Consider the following 26,744-nt stretch of genomic DNA (forward strand, 5'->3'; position numbering starts at 1 on the left):
CCACATTCACATAATGTGCACGAGAGTGTCCTACAATATCAGAAGATCAACATCACATTTGAAACATCAACTACACTATCATACAGTACTACTTGTACACATACTAAATAATTATTTGCACAGGGAATTGAATAATTGCATGGGTGGCAAATAAATATATACAGCCTGCCATAGCCTTGCAACAACTTTTTTTGCAGACAAGCAAGCCTAAACAGTTATAAAACAATTACAACATAATACCACTGCGTTCACTGTCACACGTTCATTGCCATCGTACTGATTGATTGTCGGTTTTGGCTAATCGGGTAAGTATTTCTCCTTCATTACCAATAGACTATGGTACGCATAGTATGCTTTGAAGTTTGGTCGTTAATGAGATATTTAAAATCCAATAGATACCCGGGGGTAGGTATCTAAACTGGTTAGATACCTGTGACAAAATTATTTGTCACGTGCGTCACATGTTTTGCTGGATTCCAGTCACAACAGCCATCAGAAATCATCGCTAGTGTGTGAAGAAAACATCACTGGATAATAGAGATGATCGTATTCATCTAGGAAGCCTACCAGTGAGTTGTTTTAACACTAATTCAATCAGGAAGCTGCCATTATTGGCAGTGACCAGAGCCGTACGAACCATAATCTAAATTGGTTATTGCCCAAATCCACGGTATCTTCGCTACTTCGGAATGGCACATAATCATCTCGGGCTTTGCCCTCGGTGATTATTGTACCTGGATTTTAGTCTCGCGCAGCCAGACAACTATTTCTCCCCACGGCGCTTATCGATTAGATATTATAAGCGCCTGCTCGAGCTGGCGCTTATAATATCTAATCGATAAGCGCCGTGGGGAGAAATAGTGGTCTGGCTGCGCGAGACTACCTGGATTTGTGCAATAACCTACACTTAGCTAATAATTGGCTTACACATTTTCCAACTGATTATTGGTGCAACACTAGTTTTGTACCAAGTAACAGCAGTTTGCAACTTCTAAATTTTTTTTTCTATAAAATTTGCATCTTGAACAAGACAAGCCCATGTGTACATGTGATGATATTACACAAGTACTGAAGATATTTAACGTGAGCTGAATAGTCTCTGTACAAAAAGTACAGTAAGGAGCACCTCAATACAGTTCTACTTAGTTTGCTGTTTACAATGCACTATTCGAAAAACGCTGTCATTATGGAGTAATTACGACTTGATGATGTGTGGCAGTCATGATAGTCAACAGTAACAGTGATCAACAATTAGTTAGCGCTTCGTAGTACACATGATCTGGTCCTCAGATCTGGTGGTTCTACCCACTGTGTTTTACCCAGTGTCTTCAATTCAGGTAGTGCCTATAAAGAGCACAAAACTAACTTAGTATAATATGTAATATTGAGATCACATGATCCGCTGTAGTAGTCTGGTGATCCCCACTAATCATCAGGTACTCAGTATACAATGACAAGATGGCTGACAATAACTGCTCCTGACTGGGAGTGGTCTATAGTGGAATAATTGTAAACAAACATACGAAGTATTGAGACAATGTCTTCCTGTATAGTGGAACCTGTCTTTATATAATTATCAACCACTCGTTTAGACACATCAAGTCAGGTTCCACTGGGACAGAATACACTTCATTTATGTACATGCACCATGTAACTAACCACTCTATGTACATATACTAGATGAATAAAAAATTTTTAAAAGGTGAATATGGATCGCTGAAAAAAGCCATGAAACAAGAAGGGATCACTGAGGTGGTAAAGTAAACCACAAATCCCTATTTTGACTCTGCCATAGATTTTAGTTACATCCTCCATCAATTTGAATGGTTTACATTACCACCCAGTGATCCCTTCTTGTTTCATGACTTTTTTGGCAATCTCTAATTCTCCCATTAAAACTTTCAATTTTTTATTCATCTAGTTTGTGTACTTTTTATTAATCCATCCAATAATGGATTTGTTCTATTGATAGCAATTTTGAATATACATAGTAATGAAGTCAATGTTTCAGTACACACATGAAATGGATCAAATTACAATGTACATACAGAGTCTCCTAATATGAGCTAGAATTTACACTACTAATGCCTTTAATAGCTGTCAAATTCAATGCAATGTGTTATCAGATACACTTGACTGCATTATTAAAGTGTTTACGTGGTTGCTCTATTATCTTGGGTAACCCGCCCATGTACAATAATAATGGAGCGAAAAACCATCTTGCAACAAAGTCTTCAGCACAGATGAAGTTTCCTGGCCTATACTGAGTTTAATAAGAGAACAGATTTTATTAGCAACAAGCAGCGCACACCAGAAAACCTACTCTGAATATGATCTTGTATGGCTTTGCATGTGTAATGGAATATTTGACAAGAAGAAACTGACAAGTTAGGGGTGTTTCCATCTGAAAACAAAAAGTTCAAGGACTTATGACACATCTTGTTACTTTTATCCATTTTTCAAACAACAATGATAAACACACACACTGTATTAAAGTATTGATGTTAGTGTTCCTGGCCAGAATCAAACACTGTTGCAGTGATTGTGCAGGGCCAATCGAACACTGTAGCCTTCATTGCCTGTGTCATTCCGATGGCAAATGCATCATGTGAGCTGGGTCATGTGATCTTAGCGAGTACTTGAGTACCAATTTTACTATCCAAATACCAAAATCCTTAATGAGTACTTGAGTATTAGCTTCAGCCTATTATGAACCCACTATCATAGGAATAGTTGATCTGATAAAGCCATTCATGTTAAAATTGGTTGTTTCATGGGCCCAAACAACCCACATTATATTCACTGTTCTATTCTGTTTTGCCGGGCTTAATAATTTGTTTATTTTTGTAGCTACTTCGTTTACCTCTTTGTTAACTAGTGGAACAGAGGCGTAGCCACACCCGGGCTAACCTGGGCTACGCCCTGGTAATCTATAAAGCTAAATCATATTCATAGTATAATTGTACAATTAAGTTGATGAACTAAACTATCTATATAGTTACCACAGTCAGTCCCTTTACTAATCCTGTGGTACAACACTATACACAAGCTTGAAATCACCCACAATCAAATCTATAAACAGTCCGTAATCACGTGAGTTACTAGTTCAATAATTATGCCAAAATAGGAATTCCAACCAGCGTACCCTTCTTGGTTGCCAGAAAGATAAACATCAGTGATGTAATGCAAGGGCTCAATGAATTAGTTTAAAGGGGCTGCCATCCAGTCGTGATAGCTTGGCAGCTGCAACATATGCAACTAGCTACACCTGAACTTCTTCCATTTAAAGTGTACATGTATATCAGTAATCCATGCTTCTAATTATATAGTCTACTCTAAGTACAGCTATAGATTATCTTACTCTGACGGGCTCAAAAGTAAAATATTCATACCTATAATAACTACATGCAGCATTAATTAAGCTTGTAAAAAAATTATGCATAGATCAAGGCTTGATGCTGTATAGCTACTTGTATACTCAGATACTCAGGAAATAATTTGAAACTAGCGTAGATGCACTGCACACAGTTGCTAAGTTGCATATGAAAATTAATGGCTCCTTTTAGCTGCTATACATAGCCACTATGACATCTCAATTTTCCTCAATCATCTACTAACTCCTGCATCCAAAATACCACTTCAAATGAGCAATTTTTGATGCAAATTGCATCTGAGAGCATCTAAAATTTCAAAATTTCCCTGGGGGGCATGCCCCCAGACCCCCCTAGAAGGCAAAATGCTTTACATTTTGCATAGTGTGCTTTGCACACTGTTAAGTGCCTATCAATATACAACAGGGTACCCTATGGTGATGAATTTTACCTGTAGCCCTGGTCAACATAAAAGTCTGGCTATGCCACTAGTACTGTAGTGGAACAAAAAAATTAACTAGGAATCGCTATAAAAAGTAACAAAATAGGAAGGGATCGATGGGGTGGAAATTTAAACCACAAATTCCTATTTTGACTCAACTCAAGTTTCCAAGTTTCCTTGGCTACATGACACACTATAGCAAACCAGTTAGTGTATAATATGTACTTCAAAATTCCCACTAAGTTTTCACATATCACAACACATTTCTAAATCCCACACCATTACTACTTGTTGTCATTAGCAACATCATCAGTTGAACGACAGCTACAGGCGAAGAGACAAGTTCACATTATCTGTTTCAATTTTCTGTAACTACATTACCAAATATGGAAATTAGGTACTAAATATAGTAACAATCAATTACTAGTCATGTAACCTCTTGGTTGGCTTAGTATCCACTGGATTGGTTGGCATGACATCCACAAGATGACTGAAGATCCTATGAACAAGAAATATAGTGAAGTAGTTTGTGTTGAAGAATTTAGCTCACTTAAAACACAACTTCAACCAATCCACCTTTGCCTCCTGAACGAAAACAAACACAAATGCACAATAAATTTGTAAATACGTGTATACACAGACACACAATAAACTAACCAAGTCATTCACAAGCTGGTCACATCCTAAAATAACTAGTGTTAGAGATGAGTGGTATTGTAGTTTTGAAAGATGGGATAAGAAAATATTTTGAATACCTTTATACTCACTAAAATTATGATTTGCACTTATACCCCCCACGCCTGTGTTATTAGTTTTCTAAGGAACAAATGAAATGACAATTGAACTGGAAAGTAAGATTGGAAGTACTCCAATAGTGAACAAACCATTGGTGAATACTTCTACATACATTGGCTGCGCTTGTATGCAGGAGATGTGTGCACCACATTAAAAAATTTATTATCCTGAATAATGCACACACAGCATGTTGAGTTAGTATAATAAGGTCAAACAGGTTTTGACAAACACACAACACTGATCATCTTTACACTACAGATAACACATATACAATTAAGCCATCACAACCAAATGCATGAATAGCCTTTAGGTGTCTACTGCTTTCACAACTGGCCAACCAATTGTTGATATCCAATTGTTGATATCCCCTTGTACACCATCACTAAAATATGCTGTTCAAGTGACACAGTCAGACACACATACATGTAGACATGGGACACAGTAACATGAGCTTGAGGGAGGGGAGTACATACACACACACACACACACACACACACACACACACACACACACACACACACACACACACACACAAAAGCAAAGCCTAAGTAGGCATGAGGTCAGCAAACATTACTGTTCAGGGAAAACCACACAGCTAAACTATGTGTTTAGTAGACAAATTCACTTTTAGAAAGACTAGTAGCCCACTACCAAGTCTCACAAACGAAAGTCAAGGAAAATGAGCACCCACTGTATTCCAGGGTACTGATGAAAGCCGGAATGGAACGGAACGGAACGGAATCAATCTGGGTGCACGCCAAAACAGATTGTGCACTGTTTCCAACTTTTACACAATGCCTAGAATTGTGCTAGAATTGGTTTGTTTCTGCTATAGACATGCTAGAAGTCATTTGCTTGAAGGTTCTATTTAATGCCCACTGCAAGAATGTGTTGTACAATCGTCTAAGCTGAACAACGATCATTTAGCTAAGCTGCTAAACTATTTTTTTTTGTAAGCACTGTTAATATAACATACTGCAGTTTGCTAACTCTCGTAAATCACTGCCAATAATGGTAGAATTATAGTCGCTTCAGAAACCAGCGACAATTGTACTTAAAAGGCTTGAATACTGCTACAACATGAAAATACTACAGTAGTTTACCTTTTAGAATGGTAAGGAAGTACTTCTACATCAGGATTAACCTAAACTGGATGGATTTTATTCACACAACTTGCCACGTGGCGGGTATTTAATAGAACTTTCGAGCAAACGATTACTAGCATGCCTATAAACAGAAGCAAACTAATTCTAACACAATTCTAGTTATTGTGTGACAGTTGGAAACAGTGCACAATCTGTTTAAAACTTGGCGGGCTCCCGATTGATTCCATTCCGTTCCGGGTTTCATCAGTACGTATACCCCATATTGCAGTGGTCCAGCCAGTGTTGTAAGATGTTCTGTTGCCAGTTTGGTGTGTGACTGGTCAATAGTAACTGAATATCTGTAGAAGTAACAGTGTGCATAAATGTCTAGGATTGCCCAGACAAATCCCTTTGTCCTATTTTGCTCTTTGATATTACAGAATGTCCCAAAACAAATCCTTTCTGTCCTATCAGAGAATGAAGGTCATCCCAACCTATATTCACCCATACTGTATAGACATTACATAATACTAAAACTGGGTAGTATACAGACTAGTATACTAGTACACAAGGTAGTATACAGACTAGTATACTAATATACAGAGTAGTATACAGACTAGTATACAGGTCACTAACACTGATGGGTAGGATCCTGACAAGTTCTGATCTCTGCTAGTCGCTGGTCTAACTGTCCTAACATCAGTTCAGCTACTTTAGCAGTTCAATCCAATTGAATTCCTTCCATTAAGTACTACAAGTATATGACATATAAACAGTGATCACTTTTTCAGAGATCACTTTTTTTTAAATTATTGCCTAAACAAGGAAGTCATTAATTACGTATATGGTTTTGTGACTTCCAGTTCAACGTGAAATTTCAGCCAGTCAATACTTGACCATAGAAGCAGATCTATCTACAGTGTGACACTCCCTATAGAGGTTAGCCTCAAGTTGCCAGACTGTATGTTTCTCTTACAAAGAGAAAGTGGTCTAGCCATATGAGACTACAAGGGGGTGACATACAGGCACTCACTGTAGGTAGATCTGCAAGCGCAGTCAAAGTCTAATTCAAAGGTCAAGGCCACTAAATCCGTGCCAAGTCAACGGTCAAGGGTAAAACTTTCCAACACACAATCGAAAAGTTCTGAAATACCTTCATTAAGTTACCGGTCAAAGATTGAAAACAACTCTTAGTCACGGGTCAAAGCGAAATTTCAGCCACTCAAGACTTTGACTATGGTTGCAGATCTATCTAGAGGCTTCAGTGGCATGCAGCTTTTAGCTGTCAACATGACTCACTTAGTCTCGCGTGGCCAGACCACTTTTTTTCGTGTATTGGGTGGGAAAAAAAAGGTCTGGTGCAACTCCAATAGCTGTTTACTTCTGAGCCATCTCCAGACACTGCATAGGACACTAATTGTTGAATACCACTGGCTGCAAAGGAGGCACCAATTATGTCAGTAAGTAAACTCGAGATGGCCTTGATCTGTTTATCCTTTAAATGAATCTTAATTTGCTCCGATGTCTCTTTTATAGTGTCTTGAAAGTTCATCCTCATCGTGTAACAAGACTCACAACCTGTACGAATATTTCCACACCATCATTGGTTTACTGACGTCATAGGCACTCCTTTGTGGCCAATGTTAAATGTTAGTGTCCCCAGTGTCTGCGGACAACTTAGAAGTAAATAGCTATTGGAGTTGCACCAGACCCTTTTCCCCCACCCAATACACGGAAAAAAGCGGTCTGGCCACACGAGACTATATTAACTATATTACATACCATTGAAGCCCTTAAACTAAGCAAAGTTGGTGGTCAGTTCGTTCTATAGCTTCCCCTCCTGCAGTTCTTCCACGCTAGTCCCAAACACTCGCTGTAGGTCGTCTGCATCTTCAACTGGTGCTGTGGTGATGGTATTAACGAACCTAGAAGAACCTCTACCATGTGTATACTATAACCTTGAACTAACTGCTTGCCGACTTCTTCACCATCTTAGATTCAATAGCTCGACAGTAAGGGTGCGTTATTTAGAGCTTGGATCCACGTGATCTTGCATTTTACCGTAAAAATTTGAAGCCATTACCAGTACCTGCAAGAAACAGAAGAAAGCTACAGTAAACCGAGTATTGTCTAATCTATGGTCTGATCGAAGCCAGGCATTCGTCAATACTTTCAACATTTGACAGTGAGTAAAATTCGTCTCCCCTGCCATCTAATTAGAATTTTTTTTTTTGTAGCCTATATGTAAATGCTTGTAAATTAGAGTGACTTGCGTTTATACATTCCACATGTATTCTGTTGTATACAGGTGGATAAGGTGGTTCAGTTGTATGAGACAATGTTAACACACAAGCTCCTTACTCTAGCCAATGGTGAACGTATCAGACTGCAGAAGCACTGTGCCCTACTAGTGGAGGTACATGCAAGATGTGTATAATTACGAATGTATATGATATGCACATTCAGTACACACATATAGCTATTTGATGATATACACAAATGTACCTATACAGGTTTCAGACTTACAGTATGCTTCACCAGCTACTGTGTCACGTTGTGGTATGGTGTATGTGGACCCGAAGAACCTTGGCTATGCTCCATTCTGGGAGAAATGGGTGAACAGTATTCCTAATGAGAATGACAGTAAAGAATTGATGAAGTTATATGAGAAATATGTACCACAATGTATCTCAATGGTACTGGAGGGTATTGTGGAAGGTCGACAAGGAGATAAACTGAAAACCATTGTGCCACTAACTAATCTGAACATGGTAGGTTGAAGATGCATATACACGTAATTGGGACAGTTTCCTCAGGTAATGTATGACGAAATTGTTTGATGATACTCTTCAACACTTGATTGTATCCAACAAACTGGGAATAGAAAACAAAAAGGTGAACACATGGTGTATGCATTTAGTTGCAGACATGTGTGTTCAGCAGTTAGAGATTACATTACAAATGAGGTGTTACATGTTTTGTTCTGTAGATGGTGTTCCTATTTACTGATGGTCATGTGGCTCAAGAAGGTACACATGTATAAACCTGGCTGGTTTGTGTAGTTCACTTCTATCACTTGTAGGATTTCTAGAGCTTATCAACAACATGTTGACCAGTGGTATGGTACCTGCTCTGTTTGCTGATGATGAAAAGGATCAGATTATTGGACAAGTAATCAGTCTCGTACATGTAACATTACGTACAATATGTTTTGTGTCTAGCAATGAAATAGTGACACACACCCTGGTAGTCTGGTGTAGCCAGACTGCTTTTTTTTTCTTTTGTGTGGGCATCGGGAAAAAAGGGGTCCGATACACCTACATTAAGAATTCTGTGTAATGTTCCACTGCAGTCAGGGTGAATACAGACAAACACAATATTTTGCAGCAGACTGGTCATAATGACCTGTCATGTGCAGGCTTGATCGTCGTGGTAGAACAAAGTGGGACATTTCAACCAAGAGTTAGATTGTACATGGTTATTAATTCTTGTATCACATCATTCATTACTCCTACTGTAACATTGAATGGGAGTAGGCCTAGTATGTTCATGGCTACCCCCTTGGGTTGTAAGAATGTAGTGTCTCCTAGCAACCAAGTAGTAGTTATGATTAGCAGTACAATCTTTTGATAGCTGACATTATCTCTGAGCAAACTGAGTTATGGTCAGACACAGGCTATTTGGATGGCAAGTGTCTGGTGATGGACTATTATATTTGTCTCTGGGTGAATGTTGATTGCTGCTGATTGGGGAAGCCCTAAACTTCTTAGACCTGTTAAAAAGTGTAACCTTGTATTGCAGCTGAAGGGCATGCATGACAGGTCTAAGAACTTTAGGGCTTTGCCAATCAGCAGCAATCAACATTCATCCTGGAAGTTACACAGAATTCTTAATATAGGTGTACCAGACTTTTTTTCCGACACCCACACATGTACACCTACACAAAAGAAAAAAATGGTCTGGCCACACGAGACTGCACCCTGGTAGGTGAAATACTGACTCAAGATACAGCAGTCACCCTAGTAGAACAGTCACACTTGTATAGCTGTATGCTATAACAACAATAACAAAAAACTTGTGAAAATAAAGTAGGGATCCGAGTAATAAAAAGATAGATGAATGATGGTATTACAGCATATGAACAAAATGATTTTGTTATATCATGCCAATGTAAGGATTTTTCCACAAAGCTATGCTGTAATGCATCTCTTGTTTCACTATTTTTTATTGCTTGAATCCTACATATACCGTACACAAGGAAATTTTGACGTAAGAAAAATTTGATGAATTCAGACTTCAGCAGATTTGACGAATAAAATGTTGACGAAAATCAAGAAATTGTATATAGGCAAAACCTGTACTTTTAAGGGCGCTTATAAACATTTGACGAATTTAAATTTGACGAATTAAACTAATTTGTCAAATTTTTTTGATGTCAAAATTTCCTTGCGTACGGTACTTCATTTTTAAATATAATTTTTAGTGTACTAGTGTATATACTAGTGCAGTTAGTTTAAATGAAGTGTGTAGGTTCCAGTGATAAAAAGCAGTGAAACAAGAGATGATGGCAAGTATGAGGGAAAATTCTTACTTGAAATTGTAGCAATGCTGGATGCCAAGTTAGGGATTTTCCCACATTGCTACAATGCCAAATAGAGATTTCTCTCAGCTACCATTATTATTATTGCTGGAACCCTACAAATTAATTTTTTTGTTTGTTTGTTTGTTTGTTTGTTTGTTTGTTAGAGCTATAAAATACACATTTGGTTGCAACTGTTGTATCTCACTACAGTACTACACAACAAGGAGGCATACATTACCTTGTTCATCAACAATGGCTGATCCAGGATGGGGCATGCCCCTCCCCCTGCCCTTACCTTTGAGGAAGAATTACAGTTAGGACAATATCAGCGAAATAAATACTTTTTAGCTTAAAATGCAAACATATTACCTCTCTTTACTACACAGTTACCTGATGTCACCCAGCACCTTCGTGTATACTAAGCACCTCTAGAAATAATTATGTGGCAGGTCTTTAGTTGTAGTATCTATTAAGACTTCACAACCTTCTATGATGTCCTAAATTATACAATTCAATAGTGAAATGCTCCTAAGAGGTGATTATTTGCTGCTATGTGTATACATCAACAACAACAGATTGTAGCTAGCTATATAATGGTGTGAATCTGAACTTTTTGTACCCCAGCTCCTAGATCCACCCCTGATTAAGTAGTTAGATTTTTGAGGAGTGTGGCCTCAACACTGACTATTAGAAGTGTGGTAGCATGTTCTGATTGTTTAAGGAGTATGGCCCATTACAATCACTTCAGCTTAGCTGCTACCCGATACTACCAAGGATACCAGTGGCGGATACAGGGGGGTTGCAATGGTTTCAGTTGAAACCCCCTATGAAAAAGTGCATACACCCCTAATTTATTTACGATTTGTGTAAGTGATAAAATCACCAACAGTTATACATAGTGTATCACACTGGGACCTTTTCTACTGGCTAAACTTCATACTTTTGCCATTGAAATCACTAAAAATGGCAATACGATGTTGAAGAGTGGTAAGCGCCTCTAAAAATAATTATCATTTTAGTGATGTTTTGCTTCAAAACTTTCTGCGAGGGCCTGGATCAACTATGAAGCAATGTTTTGGAGTGATTTTTATGATTCACTATAGATCTATGTAGCTATAGGCCACTGAGCTATAAGATGGTCTAGGTCACTACTTAAGAGAATTAAAAAAAAAACGTCGTTTGTTTCCAGACCATGAAGGAACTAACTGATAGTCCTGAGGGACAATCAATAAGCTGGAGTATTATTTGTGATAGTATAAATATGTGATCCACAATATATGTACAGCTATTACATGTTTGTTTATTGATCTAGAATATACGTTATACCTGTGTACATTATTAGTCTGTGTTTATACCACACTAGGCTCGGCAGAAATACCTCACAGTGGCTAGGACAATGAACGAATATGAGGACACACGCTATGAGAGGTGGATGGAACATGTAGAGGCTATCCTGCCAGGACTGATGAAACATACAGTATTGGTTAAGATGGACCCTACCCCACATCATCCACCTGGTGCTGCTTCTGGTATTGCTGTAAACAAGGAGAGGAGAGCATCAGCAGAACTGATGCCTCACATGTCATCAATGAGTAAGTTGTTTGCTTGATTTCCTCGTACCAATAACAGACTTCTTCAATATAATCTATGCCAAGCTGTAAAGAAGAGTGTGGCCTGGGTGAAAAAAGTTGTGAATTCAAAGGTGGTGGATAAGAAATGGTCAATGTTTTTATAATGCATGCAGCTATTAATAGCACAAACTTATTGCAGTCATTTCTTGGTTGCCACCTTTGATTTCAGAACTTTTTCACCCTGGCTTTGCTGTTTTGCATGGATTTCACTTTTGTGTTTTAAATACCCCCATGGCCAAGTATAAACTGGCATTGGGGCTTGTTTCCACCCAATTTCTTCTTATCTAATACAATGAAGATAGAAGTTACAGCAGTATCATATTGCAATCTTTATTTGACTATTTGGTAACATTTTGAGGACTTAAGGAATACACATAGATTCTCCATTGGTAGATCAATGAAATTCTTTTACCATTCAATAGGGTAAACTAGAAGTTTCATTTATAATGTAGAAATTAAGTGAACTAATCATCTAACAGCAGTGATTCAGTGGTGAAGAGTGGGGAATGGGTGTGGTGGACAATTTTTGTTTGACTTTTTTTGTAATTCTCAATGATTGTTCTATTAGAGTATTTCTACCCCGTGATTTTACACCAGATTCGATTTACTGCAAAAGGTTTGAACTATGATTGTTAACCTATGCACAGAACTATATTTCCATAAGTGGTTTGCCCTGCAGGTGTGACAAAGTAGTGGGTTTTTTAATGCAAATAATTGTCCATAACTCTGTGAACATCCATCAGATTTGCACCAAACTTAGTGTGCGAATTAGCCTTAATGTACATGTCCTTGACAATTTCAAGGTGAATGAGCTACACATTTGCTTTTATATGCAACGGTTTTTGCTGAGTGTGTGAAAAATCTATGGCCCCCCTAAACGGGAAAAAAATTAAGCTGAACTTTGAGGGCTCATATTTCATGAATGCATAAGGTAACCTAGTCTCGCATTGCTAAACCAATACGCGCCAGGCACTTATCAATATCCTGATTATAAGTACCAGCTGTAATTGGTCTGGTGACATTACGACCCATTACCAGTTCAGTAGCGCAGCATATGGTGGGCAAGCAATTAGTATAAACAGTACACGTTTACACGGGGTTTACCTGTGTTTGACGACAAAGGGCCACTGTTGCTAAGGAATAGTAGTGATGAGTAGTGAGTGTAATAACCTGTCACTTGTGAGCTGTGTGTTATATAGAATAGTCCCAACACTAGCGTAACAAAATATTGGGTATCTATGGAAACAGCTGCCACCACGGCTGTACTGCGCACGCCGCTACATTCCAGTAGAAATGGTAATGAGTCGTAATGTCACCAGACCAATTACAGCCGGCACTTATAATCAGGATATCGATAAGTGCCTGGCGTGTATTGGTTTGGCAATGGACTAAATTGCTCAAATTTTGTATGTGGGATGCCAAAGGTGACGTGGAGGCCATTTGCGGTGTTAAATTCATTCCATTTGGAGAAGGGAACATGGAACTACATATGTGTGAAAATCATGTTCCCTTTAATTTCTTCCTGTTAGCGCATCAACTTTCTTGGCTGCACAACGCACTAGTTTGTGTCTTGATTTAATAGAGCAGTCAGGCTGTGCAGGTTGTGTACATAAAGTATGTGAGCGGCTCTGAGAAAACTGATCTTATTGTCCATGATGGAAAGTTATATAATTCTAGACATGAATGCACTATTATCATCCATAGAGCAAGTTTTATTATTCAGCATGTAAGTTACATGAATGCACTATTAAATTTCAAAAATGCTTTTAGTTACCAAGCCCAGTGGTGAGGTACCATACAAAAGGGTTTGTGGTCATAAGTCAATTGGGTGAGGCTGATACTAGCTTTATAGCTCTGCGGTGTTGGATAAAGATCTGTACTATAAATTACAAATTCTTTTTTCAATTCATTTTTTGAACTGCTGTTGTCCACTTGCAAAGTTTTTGCCCACTTGCAAAGTTTTTGCCCACTTGCAAAGTGGATGTTCTGGAAAGGAATTGTAAAGTTTGTAAAATTTTTGTGCATGTAGCCTCTACCATTGTCATGCTATAACACTCTGAATACTTATACCTGGCATTTCTCTTAGTGATAAGGGTAGTTTTCCCAGAGGCAGTCACATATAGGTGCTAAATCACAAACATCTATGCATTTATTGTTTAAAATGTAGTGAGCCCCACTGGATTTGAATATGCACTAAATTTCTCTGCTGACTTGACGGAAATAATATTGGAGACCAAGTACATGGAGCAGCTTGGCTTCCCTGTACCAGAACTAGCTAGGAGTGTGGCCCTACAGGAAGAGAAGTTCACTAGTTACCAGGATGGGATCAAGAAGTGTTTACAACGTTACCAAGCTTGTATTGCATCTCTTGAACCAGCAGAGGTCAGTCTGATTTTTGTCAGCCAAACACCTAGTATATATGCACACATTGCACACATATAATATACTGTACATATTGTTTCCATTTCACTATACAATATATAGAAGTACAAAGCAAGGATTTTTACAGTATTGTATTAAAATATTTATGAAGCTAAAATGACTCATTTTTTTTTGAATAGTCTGATTTGCTGGAAGAACACATCAAGTTCTTACGTAGAGTTCTCAAGCCAGGAGTGAAACGATTAAACTGGAACTCTTTGGGTATTCATGACTTTATTGTCAAGTGTGAACAGGTTGGTACAAATGTGTGCACATGATTCTTGATTTACAAAACCAACAATATGTGTGTTCTATTAGAGTATTTGTCCATGTGATGACTTGTACATCTTATAGGCACTGAGCAAGTTTGAGTCCCTATCCAGTCAGATACAGAAGAATGCTAGTGATGTTGATGAAAGACTACACACTATTTGTTCTGCTATGCTGTTTAAGCTGCCCCCACCAAAACCAGGATGTGAACTCCCTGAAGCAAAGGTGTGTGTTGTGTGTGTGTGTGTGTGTGTGTGTGTGTGTGTGTGTGTGTGTGTGTGTGTGTGTGTGTGTGTGTGTGTGTGTGTGTGTGTGTGTGTGTGTGTGTGTGTGTGTGTGTGTGTGTGTGTGTGTGTGTATTCTTGGTACATTTATGCTTAAATAATAGTTGCTAGAAACTTTATTTGTTACAGGAGTTCTTTGAGTTCCAGAGTGCTCATCATAGTACAATGCTTAATGCACTGTCCCGCAAGTATCATGCTATTGGTCCACTACTGATCAAGATGGAGGATCTTGTGGTGTACACTAACTCTGGCAAGTCTCTCAGACTGAAATCTTACTATGCTCACTGGGAAAAGAAGATATTTGATGCTGTTGTTAAGGTTATTAGTTAGTATGTACGTAACGTTACCTGGCAAATACATTTTGATCATGTCCAAATATGGCTGTTTTAAGTGGTATTGTTCTAATGTGGGTCAGAGTGGTGCAAATTTAAAAGAAAAAAGTCATTTCTTTTCCTACTTTAGATGGTGCTCGGAAATTTGAACTACTTATCCTACCATGTGCTGGGCTCTGAAAAGCCATTGTTCACAGTTTAGACATTACCGTCAGCACCATTCCAAATTCCAGCAAAATCACTTTATGGATTCGTGAAATACAAACCTTCAAAGTTAGGCCTATTTTCTTCATTATTTTTTCTCCATTTTTTTTCTGGGGACTTAATTTATCTGGTGCAAATCTGATCAGTATTTACGTAGTTATGGGTGATTATTTGTGTTTAAGATATATTTTGTCACACCTGCAGGGTAAACCACCAAAGAAAATTGGTCTATGTATAGGCATAGATAATACACTATAGGTTAACTATCATAGTTCAACCTTTTGTGGTTTATAAGGAACTGCAGTGAGTGCTACAGAGTTATACAGAAAAAAACAAAAATCATGGGATTCAAAATATTCTCACCAAGTAGCAAAAAGTGCACAAAAACGTTGTCAAAAAAGTTGTCTAAAGCTTGAACCAGGGATCTCCATACTTAACTCCCAATCGCAAATTTCACAGCAATCGAGGTACAATTTCATGTTTTATACTGGCTTTTGAGAGTGTGTGAAAAGACATAGAAAATTTAAGTCCCTGCAAAACATGAAGAAAAACTTTTTTTTTGTGAGGGCCTGTACTTCACAAACCTATAATGTGATTTTGTGTAAATTTGGTATGTGGAGTGCTGAAGGTGGAAGGCAGCTATAATGCAAAAATTAATAAAGGACCATGGAGTGATGCATGCGTAAAAGTACTTTTCTTTCTTCCTGTTGAAATACCCATAGTGTGGCTCACTGGCTTTCTTGGCCATACTGTTTGTCTTGGTCTATATCACTATTGTATTGAAATAAGTAATAACACAGTGTTTGCTTATTTTTATCCAAGTTTACATGTTCCTACAGGATATAATGTTGGAGAAATTTGCACAGAAGGATCCCTCCTGTACCTCGTATGATGAAAAGCTTCAGTTTTATGATACATTATCAGAAGAGGTATAACATATTGTATATCTCAGTATAATTCATTAGTGTACTGTTACAACAGGTGATGACTCAGCCAATGAAGAAGGAGATAGATTGTATTATGTTACATCTGGAGCCACTGGCCCGTACTATCAAGGAGAATGCTAGGACCTGGGTGACACCACTTGGCAAGTTATTAAATGATTCTGCAAAGAGTAGATTAATGCAACTAAAAGATAATTTAGAGGTACGTATTGAAGAACACGGTACTGTATAATGGGTAAATTTTGAATGAGATAATTTCAAAAACTGTCACCTGTTTACAAAGTAAATACATTTTGATGTTGAGTAGCTTAGTCTTTAAGTTTCCTGTGAGTGATTATCCTTACACATAATAATACCTTCACATTGGATGATGTATATAGTCCCTTTTGACATGACCTTTTGCCCCTTCTGATTAAACTATAATTTCATCATGGACAACACGACCTAGTTCATAGTGATAGTGGAATCTCCTTTTCATAAATATTGTCTCACCTACACACATGGTGTGCCCAAATCCATTGAATAGAGAGCATCGTGATACAAGTTTTTGCAATTGAATTCGTCACCTTTGCAATTGACTTCGTCCCGTTTGCAGTAGAGTTCATCGCCTTTGCAGTAGAATTCGTCCAGTTTGCAATTGAATTGGTTGGTTTTGCAATTGATTTCGTCGGTTTTGCAATTGATTTTGTCACTTTTGCATTAGAATTCATCGCGTTTACACTAGAATTCGTCTGTAACAAGATTGCTAGCTGCAGAACACGGAAACAAGATGTATCAGCTGCTCCATGACCTTGTTGAAGTACAACTGTTGTAAACAATTCTTCTGGTATGCTGGCGATGGGTGTGGTCAATTCTTCTGGTAGCTGGCGATGGGTGTGGTCACTCGCGAACAAGCTAATTAACTTGACAGACAGCTGTTGGCTTCATTTATAACCAGCTTCAATTACTCTCTAGTGTCTCAAGTGGTATTCTCCATGGCAAGAATGATTCACCTTGTGATGAGCGGCTGGTTTCTTGTAGTCATTGTAATCTAATCAAAAACAGCCAAGCTGTAAAAAAAGGGTGCGGCCTCCAAAAAAGCCAGGGTGAAAAAAGATGTGAAATCCAAGGTGGTGGCCAAGAAATGGCTGTGACGGTTGGTTAATGGAAACATTTTTAATGACGACAATTCAGGTGAATTTGTGTTGCCTCCTCCAAGTTTCACTCAAATTCGGCACCAAGAGAATTGTCATTATTAAAATTTTTGCCATTAACCTACCATCACAGCTGTTTCTTGGCCGCCACCTTGGATTTCACATCTTTTTTCACCCTGGCTTTTTTGGAGGCCACACCCTTTTTTACTGCTTGGCTGCTTTTGATTAGATATCACTTCTTTTTGTAATTTCATACCTAAAGCCAGATTATGGCCAGTGTTGGGACAGTTACTTAACTCGTTACATATTACATATTATTTACAACTAAACTATTTAGTTACAGTTACGAATTACCCATATAATAAAGTAACTATAGATAATAATATTACATATTATATTACTTTGTGTCCACAGCCTTAAGCTGTCACGTGTGAAACTACCACTTTATCACATGACATAATTACGTTGTTGGACAATGCAAATCTTGGTTATAAGCAAGAAGCTGGTGAATGAGCTTCATTCAGTAGGCTTCGGTTACTCCGTAGTGGCTAGGCATTACTCAGTGGATTACTAATGAGATTAGTAACTTTGTTACTTAAAGTAACAATATTATGTAATATTAGTCTCGTTACAGTAACTTCATTACTTAGGTAACACGTTACATTTGCAAGTAAAGTAGCTTGAGTTATATTACCTGTTTTTACAGCATATTTCGTTATATTACTTCGTTACTACAAAAGTAATAATTATTACATAACGCTTTACTTATGTAATGCATTACCCGCAACACTGCCTATGGCCGGCTTTGTGTATTTCTTTAACTTGTCTTTTTCTTTTCTATAGGAATGACAATTATTAAGGAGAAAATTACATTGTTTAATTGTTTAGCTATACATGCACATTTAACAATAATTTGTGTTCATTAATCATTAACTCAATGTGAATACTCTACAGGGAAATGTGTATGTAGCTGAAACAGGGAGAATCATAATGTAGCTGTACTCTTAGACTACATGGTGAACATTGTGTACATAGTTGAACTCGCCACAGAGTGACTTGTAACGTAACTAAACTCTACAGAAAGGATTGCAAGATAGCTGAACTTTATACAGGGTAGTTTTCTTGTAGGTGAACCCTCTACAGGATGACATGTATCTATCTGTATCATGTATCTGTATCTACATGTATCTATATAGCTGAACTCTTTACAGGGTAACTTAGTTCTATCTGATCCCTCTACAGGGTGATTTGTTTCTAACTGATCTTTCCACAGGGTGATATGATTCGAGCTGACCTTTCTGCAGGGTGATTTGAAATGTAGCTGATTTTTCTACATGGTGACTTGTTTTTAGCTAAGCTCTCTACAGGGTAATTAGCTGATCTTTCTACAGGATGATTTGTTTCTAGTTCTTTAGCTGATATCTCTACAGGGTGACTTGTTTCTAACTGATCTCTCTATGGGGTGATTTGTTTCAAGCTGATCTTTCTACAGGGTGATTTGAAATGTAGCTGATCTTTCTACATGCAGGGTGACATGTTTCTAGCTGAATTCTCTTCAGTGTAGCTTGGTTCTATCTGATCTCTCTACAGGGTGAATTGTTTCTAACTGATCCTTCTACAGGGTGATATGTTTCAAGCTGACCTTTCTACAGGGTGATTAGCTGATTTTTTTACATGGTGACTTGTTTTTAGCTGAGCTCTCTACAGGGTAACTTGTTTCTAGCTGATCTCTCTACAGAGTGATTTATTTCTAGCTCTTTCTACAGGGTAATTGTTTCAAGCCGATATCTCTACAGTGTAACTTGTTTCTAACTGATCTCTCTACGTGGTGATTTGTTTTAAGCTGATCTTTCTACAGGGTGATTTGAAATGTAGCTGATCTTTCTACAAGGTGACATGTTTCTAGCTGAATTTTCTACAGCGTGACTTGATCTCTTTACAGGGTGATTTGTTTCTAACTGATCCTTCCACAGGGTGATATGATTCGAGCTGACCTTTCTGCAGGATGATTTGCTGATTTTTCTACACAGTGACTTGTTTCTAGATGATCTTCTAGCTAGCTGATTTCTCTACAGGGTGACTGGCTCTACAGGGTGACTGGTAGCTGATTTCTCTACAGGGCGACTTCTTTTTTGCTGAACTCTCATTGTGTTTCAAGCTGGTCCCTCTACAGAGTGATTTGTGCCTAGCTAATCTCTCATAACAGAATTTGTTTCTAATGGAATGCTGTACAGGGTGATTTGCTGATCTGCCTACTGAGAGTTTGTCTGTAGCTGAACTCTCCACAGGGTGACCTGAAATGTAGTTGGAATCTCTACAGGGTGATTTAATCAAGCTGATCTCTCCACAAGGTGCCTTGTTTCCAGTTGATCTCATTGGTTTCAAGCTGATCTCTACAGGATAACTTGCTTCTAACTGATGCTTCTATAGGGTGATTTTCTTTCTACAGGATGATTTGTAATGTCTTGTTTCTAGTTAGCTGATCACTACAGTCTGACTTGTTTATGGCTGATTTCTCTATACAGGGTGACTTCTTTCTGGCTGTACTCTCTACAAGGTGACTTGCTTCTACCAGATTTCTCTACAAGGTGATTTGTTTTGATTTGATCTTTCTACTGGTTGATTTGAAATGTAGCTGATCTCTTTACAGGATTACTTGTTTCTAGCTGACCTCTCCACTGGGTGAATTCAAATGTAGCTGAAGCACAAAATGCAGCTGAACTTTCCATAGGGTGACTTTTCTAGCTGATCAATGACTTAATTGTTTCCAGCTGAGCTCTATACAGGGTAACTTGTTTCTTAGCTCATCTCTCTACAGAGTGATTTGTTTCTAGCTCTTTCTACGGGTGACTTGTTTGTAGCTGAATATTGTACAGGGAGATTTGTTTCTAGCTGATCTTTCTTTATGGTGACTTATTTATATAGATGCATGAACTCTCTAAACATAGTGATTTGATTCTAGCTGATCTCTCTACAAGGTAACTAGTTTCCAGCTGAACTCTCAACAGGGTGACTTGAAATATAGTTGAAGTGACTGGTTTCTAGCTGATGCTTCTACAGGATGACTTGATTTCTCTACAGAGTGACTTGTTTCTAGCTGAATACTCTACAAGGTGATTTGAAATGTGGTTTAACACTTTGCAGGGTGACCTGTTGACTTGTTTCTAGCTGATTTCTCTACAAGATGACCTTTTTGTAGTTAAGCTCCATAGAGAGTGCTTCATCTGTGGCTTCTAAACCACTGAAGAGCCTTTCTAAGACATATGTACAGCGATTTTCAAAGCATTACTCCAAGCAGTTTTTCTAGTAGGCGTGGCAAGTAATCATTTTTTTTTTATTAGCTAATCCCGATCGTGTAATTGCTACACACTGTTGGTCTTTTTTTCGTGGTCTTTAGCTTGATTTCTTTCAAACTACAAAAGGTTTGAGGTTCAACAGTTCTCCTATCCACGCACTGATTTTCAGCTTCTTCCCATAAGCGGTTCACCCTGTAGGCGTGACAACATATTGGTGTTAATAATCGATAATAACTCCTTGACTGTTTATCGTATTCATGCCAAACTTGGTACCAAGATACACCTTTATACCTCCCTTCTGTGTTCCAAATTTCATGGCAATCAGCTATGGCGTTCGAGTTTTATGGCAGGTTTTGGAAGTGTGCGAAAAGAAGAAAAAAATTATAGTGAAGAAACTAAGCTAATTTTTATCTTGGAAACTCTTTAAGCGATTTCGCTCAAATTTGGAATGTGGAGTACTGAAGTTGGTGGGCATGTCCACAGCAAAAACGCTTTGTTTTTTAAAGGCAGCACAGAGCTATGGAGGTGCAAAAATCGTGTTTTCTTTCTTCCTGTCAATATACTCACGGTGTTGCGTGCTGGCTTCTTGGCCGCATGATACACTACCGTGTGTCTTGATTATGACGAATTCTTGTGCAAACGCGACAAATTCTAATGCAAAAGCGACGAATTCAATTGCAAATGGGACGAATTGTACTGCAAAGGCGACGGACTCTATTGCCAACGGGACGAAATCAATTGCAAAGGTGACGAATTCAATAGCAAAAACCTGTAAGAAAACTCCATATAGCTAGTGACATGTAACTTCACAGCTTTGGAAGTCTTAATTGTGTTGTCGGCACAGCAGACACTCTGAGATTTTATTTCGAAATGTTTGCAAGTTGACATTTTTAAAAGTTTCCTATTATAGTACGATAACTCGTGACAGTAAATTTATTAAGAGTGTTTGTTTTGTGGTATACATTTGATGCATGTCCAAATAAATACTCTAATAAAACATACACTTGTACTGCTTTTGATTGGCCAATACAGTACTTACAATCAGCAAGATTCAATAGCATTTTAATATCTTGTTTTCTTAGGGGCTGTTTGCAGATCTGAAGAGACCACCTGATACTTTGGAAGATCTCAAATTTGTTCTTAGTGTTATTGCCAATATTAGAGCAATTTCTTTAACTGTGGAACTGAAATATCGTGACATTCGTGAGAGATATCGTACTCTAGTGATGTATGATGTACAGGTACTTACACATGTGTAAATATACAGTAATGTTCACCATTATATGTATACCATAGTATTTATGTGTGTACAAGTGTGCCATGTTAATTCATAGTACATTATGCTGTGTTATATATACAGGTTCCTGAAGAGGAGCTTAAGCTGTCTGATGGACTAGAGCAAATGTGGCTGGACTTGTTCAAGGAGGCTAAAATGGTCAACCGTAGTCTAGTGACTGTGAAGAAGAAGTTCACAATAGTCAGTGGTATCACACTACTATATGTAATGATCACATCACTTCCTCTATTATGTAGATAACTTGTGAACAAGTGAAGGAGTTTACTGGATCAGTTTCTGTCTTCCATGATAAGTTTTCTGAGGAGGGTCCTGGAACTGTAGGTGAAGACTTGGACAATGGTATGTACCTCTGCATGTATTGTATGTGTGTTTATTTCTTTCGTTCTTCATTACAGGTGTTAAGAAGCTGAAGGACTTCCAGGCACAGTTTGCAGAGTTAGAGAAGGAGAGACAAGAGCTAGTGAACGCTGAGAAGCTGTTTGACCTACCGATCACCCTCTACTCTGACCTGATAGAAGTGGACAATCAACTACAGGGAATGGCCAAAGTGTTTGAACTTTATGAAGCACAACGAGTATGTGTGTAATAATATAGAATTGAGTTTCAGTGATGTCATACAGATTGCTCGTGAGGAGTGGTCTGGGACATTGTGGGCTAATCTGGATATTGAACAATTGACTAATGGTATTGATGACTTTATGAGGAGACTGAAGAAATTCCCCTAGAATATCAAATCTCTTCCCATCTGCCGTATACTGGAGGAGAAGATGAAAGAGTTCAAGGAGTCTATTCCTCTGTTTGCTGACCTGAAGAATGATGCTTTAAGAGACCGGTACGTATTTATATTAATAAGTGTTTTAATTTGTTATGTAAACTGCACACTTGGACTAAAACGCACTCATGTAATCAGTATGTGTGTGCGAGTATGTGTCTGTATTAATGTACTTTTGACATAATAGCATACTTGTGTACATGACTATGATTGAATTACAATGCAGACACTGGCAGAAACTTATGGAATCGACTAAACAGAATTTTGACATGAACCCGGAGACATTCACTCTGGAGAATTTGTTTGCAATGCAGCTGCACAACTATGCAGACATCATCTCAGAGATTGTCACATCAGCCAGTAAAGAATTGAGCATTGAAAGAGGCATCAATGAGGTGGTGGAAACATGGCAACAAACTAAGTTTACTATACACAAGTAAGTGTATGCAGAATATATATACACATACCGTATATGACCGTATTAAAGCCGGGCTCAAATATACGCCGGATACAGCTAGGGGACTGTCATAATAAACGCCGGGGCTCATTTAAACGCCGGGGTGTTAATAATATGCACTGAAGGGGGTTCTAAACTCGTGTCAGCTGCTAACTATACAGTGATGTCTCGTCACCAGTCTTATGATGTCTTGTCTTGTTCGACTATGCCTTCTCTTCTGGTGATGGCCATAGCGTATTTATCGTGGTCATTGTCATCTTTCCGCTCGACTTCCAATGTTTCACCCAGCAGAGGAGTCCGAATGGGTTTATGTACATGATGGGCTATGGATTTCGTGTTTCGTAGGTACTTTTACTGGCACCTGTCATTCTCAATGAGTGGCTAGTAAGAAATAAACTCCCGGGTCCAAATTAACGCCGGTCTCGTTTAAACGCCTGGTCAAAAATGATTTATAGGAAATAAACGCCTGGGCTTCTATACGGTCATATACGGTACATAAATTCATTTTTTATTGTTCGTATTTCTAGTGTTCATCACACTGTCATAGTCAACATACATGCATGGTGCCTATTAATGCAGATGACTAAACTGGAACAATAAAAACAAAGGATTTTTGTTCGAGGAAATAATAGCACTCACTGGGAATTGAACCTTAGACCTCTCATTTACCAAACCAGTACTCAAACCATTTGATTATTTTACACATATTCACAGAACATCCAAACAAATACACTATACAGTCAAGATTCTGACAACTGATATTTACAGGCTTAGCATTATGATATGTATTGGTGTAATGTCCATTTTAACTTTTTTTCCCTCATCATATTTAGATACATGAAGGGTACACAAGAGAGAGGTGTCATCCTGGGTTCAGTGGATGAGATAGTGATCACACTTGATGATAATGCAATGAACCTTCAGAGCATGTCAGCATCACGTTTTGTAGGACCATTTGTTGATAAGGTTCAGAAGTGGGAGAAGTCATTATCCCACATCAGTGAAGTGGTGGATGTGAGTATATGAGACAGCCAATACATACAGTGTGTGTGATACAAGTTATTGTAGGTGTGGATGGTAGTACAGAGGAAGTGGATGTACCTTGAGAGTATCTTCATTGGTGGTGACATCAGAGCACAACTACCTGAGGAGGCTAAGAAGTTTGACAATATTGATAAGACCTTCAAAAAGGTACATACCCATATTCAGTTATGTAACATTTTACACCATGTGCCAATGGATCATGTCTGATACTGCTAAGAACCCAAGAGTATTAGAGGCATGTCACAGTGCTAACAGGCTGCAGGACATACAGATGTTATGTACTGGTTTGGAGAAATGTCAGAAAAGCTTGAATGATTATCTAGACTCCAAGAGAAATGCTTTTCCATGTTTCTTCTTCATCTCTGATGATGAACTGTTATCTATCCTTGGTAGCCACGAGTGTACTTGTGTACAGGAGCACATGATAAAGGTAACCTTGAGAAATTGTGTATGTAGATCTGTACACAGAAACTACTATTTTTTAGATGTTTGACAACATCTCAAAGTTGAAGTTTGGTCAGGGTCACACAGGAGAGCCCCTAGAACAAGCCATGATATCCAGTGAAGGAGAAGAGATGCAGTTTCGTAGTGCTGTTGCTGCGGAGGGTAGAGTAGAGGACTGGATGACTGCAGTACTGAATGAAATGAGAAGGACAAATCGTCTGATCACTAAAGAATCTATTTTCCGCTACTGTGAAAAGGGTGCACCCCGGTGAGTACCATCAATTCTAAATGTAGTCTTTTTCTTGCATCTATTAAACTAGTATATTTAAAAATTTAAAAATGAAGTATGGATCCAAGCGATAAAAAGTAGTGAAACAAGAGATCGAATGATGGTATTACAGCATAGCTCTGTGAGAAAATCCCATCTTATAACAATATTTTGTTCATTGCCAAAGTAGGGATTTTCCCACTGAGCTATCCTGTAATACCATATTCATATCCTGTTTCACTACTTTTTATTGCTTAGATCCTTCTTTCATTTTAAAAATATACTAGTTTGTTTAGTTTTTTGTTGCAGCATGTGTGACTGTTCTATTAGGGTGACTGCTGCATAAGAGTATCTCAAGTCAGCGTCCCGCCTACGAAGTGGAGGTGTGGTCTCCCATTCCATTGTTCTAAATTGTTAAATGGGTGTGGTTTCGAAAGTTACAGGTGTTTACCGGGTGTCCAGTACCTTTTACAGTAGCGTAAGTGCCTTAAATAATTTGTGGCATCTAAGTATGCTGCACAAGGAAGGTGTTGGTATGGAAAATTAACACCTTGATACACGAAGAAGACGACAACCAGGTTGATTGAAGATAAAAGGAAAGACAAGGCACAGAGGGCACACACTTGTCAGAACCTCAAAAGGCACATGCCACTGGTGAGTTTGTTATTGTAGCATAAAATGTTGGCCATACACTGCTTCATTTGGCATCCAGACAGGCAGGGTACAGTAGTACTGTATAAGTAGGGATCGCCCCTAAAATGATGCGCGCCACCTAAAACATTTCCTTTAAAAAATCATTCTAGAGACATCTTATGTAATGAAAATCACCTTTACGGAATAATATTAGTCCATCAAGCACCAAACGCAGCATTAAAAACAAGAAAGCACTTACAGAGATGACCTAATATAGAATTTCAAATTGCCTGAACTCGAATTTTCGTCTGTGTTTGATTAACAATTATTTTTGTGTATCATTAAGTATATGTTCCTTTACTCCTAAAGCACACACAGTTCTATTGTACAGTGTTATTTGTATGGTATAGGGTGGAGTGGATGTACTGGTTCCAAGGTATGGTGATATTAGCTGCTAACCAGGTCTGGTGGACGTGGGAAGTTGAAGACACCTTCATGAAAGTAAAGAAGGGAGATAAGATGGGACTAAAGAACTATTCTAAGAAGCTTCACACTCAAATTGGAGAAGTTGTTGTCAAGGTAGATATAAATGCAATACAGTGGAACTTCTCTATTACGGACATTTTGGGACCCAGAATTTTTGGCCACTTTTTGCTGTAATATAGAGGTTTTCCTCTTTATCAAAGGTAAAAAATGTATTAACCAGACCTTTGGGACCAAAATTTTTGTCCTTACTATGGAGGTTTTTTCTACTGTGTTCTTAATTCGGGGAGTTTGTTAAGAGAGGTTCCACTGTATATGCATAAATGATATAAAATTTGTCTGAGCATTCCATTGTTTTGTCACATGTGTGTGTGTATTACAGGTTCGGTCTCAGCTAAGCAAGAATGACCGAAAGAAGTTCAACAGTTTACTGATCATTGATGTACATAACAGAGACATTGTGGACAGATTTGTGAGGGACAGGTAACTTTGTATGTTTTGTGTTTGGTAAGGTCAATGTTTTGAAGCAAAGGTTGTTGTACTCTAATAATGCATC

The 26,744-nt window shown here is 38.2% G+C and overlaps 2 protein-coding genes and 1 long non-coding RNA gene across 6 annotated transcripts in view; 2 read left to right on the plus strand and 1 right to left on the minus strand.

Annotated features, from left to right (window-relative positions):
* Positions 1 to 3,527: 3,527 nt before the first annotated feature.
* Positions 3,528 to 7,797, minus strand: LOC136246005 (uncharacterized). The gene is made up of 6 exons (XR_010696201.1): positions 7,652 to 7,797; positions 7,476 to 7,595; positions 6,330 to 6,444; positions 4,364 to 4,398; positions 4,238 to 4,312; positions 3,528 to 4,185 (listed from the first exon to the last, which is right to left on the minus strand). It is a non-coding gene; the product is annotated as an uncharacterized lncRNA (long non-coding RNA).
* On the plus strand, positions 7,727 to 18,447 carry LOC136245995 (dynein axonemal heavy chain 10-like). Its single transcript, XM_066037448.1, has 14 exons — positions 7,727 to 7,878; positions 8,002 to 8,109; positions 8,207 to 8,464; positions 8,510 to 8,588; positions 8,683 to 8,722; positions 8,776 to 8,864; positions 11,639 to 11,867; positions 14,074 to 14,288; positions 14,468 to 14,581; positions 14,682 to 14,822; positions 15,011 to 15,199; positions 16,257 to 16,346; positions 16,399 to 16,563; positions 18,338 to 18,447. Exons 4-14 carry the CDS (start codon positions 8,517 to 8,519, stop codon positions 18,341 to 18,343), a joined length of 1,350 nt encoding a protein of 449 aa, XP_065893520.1. The 5' UTR covers positions 7,727 to 7,878; positions 8,002 to 8,109; positions 8,207 to 8,464; positions 8,510 to 8,516; the 3' UTR covers positions 18,344 to 18,447.
* A 4,330-nt stretch (positions 18,448 to 22,777) lies between these two features.
* The window catches only part of LOC136245986 (dynein axonemal heavy chain 10-like), a 40,380-nt gene continuing 36,413 nt past the window's right edge, over positions 22,778 to 26,744 (plus strand). Inside the window, exons 1-8 of one of the 4 annotated variants that reach the window (XM_066037434.1) lie at positions 22,778 to 22,919; positions 23,086 to 23,295; positions 24,150 to 24,330; positions 24,385 to 24,506; positions 24,556 to 24,790; positions 24,846 to 25,072; positions 26,116 to 26,284; positions 26,571 to 26,671. In XM_066037434.1, the coding sequence (XP_065893506.1) occupies positions 22,855 to 22,919; positions 23,086 to 23,295; positions 24,150 to 24,330; positions 24,385 to 24,506; positions 24,556 to 24,790; positions 24,846 to 25,072; positions 26,116 to 26,284; positions 26,571 to 26,671 (1,310 nt within the window). In that variant the 5' untranslated portion in view covers positions 22,778 to 22,854. The other 3 variants (XM_066037436.1, XM_066037435.1, XM_066037437.1) reach the window with 3 other exon arrangements.

The sequence above is a fragment of the Dysidea avara genome, chromosome 15, assembly GCF_963678975.1.
Source record: "Dysidea avara chromosome 15, odDysAvar1.4, whole genome shotgun sequence".
Taxonomy (NCBI): Eukaryota; Metazoa; Porifera; class Demospongiae; order Dictyoceratida; family Dysideidae; genus Dysidea; species Dysidea avara.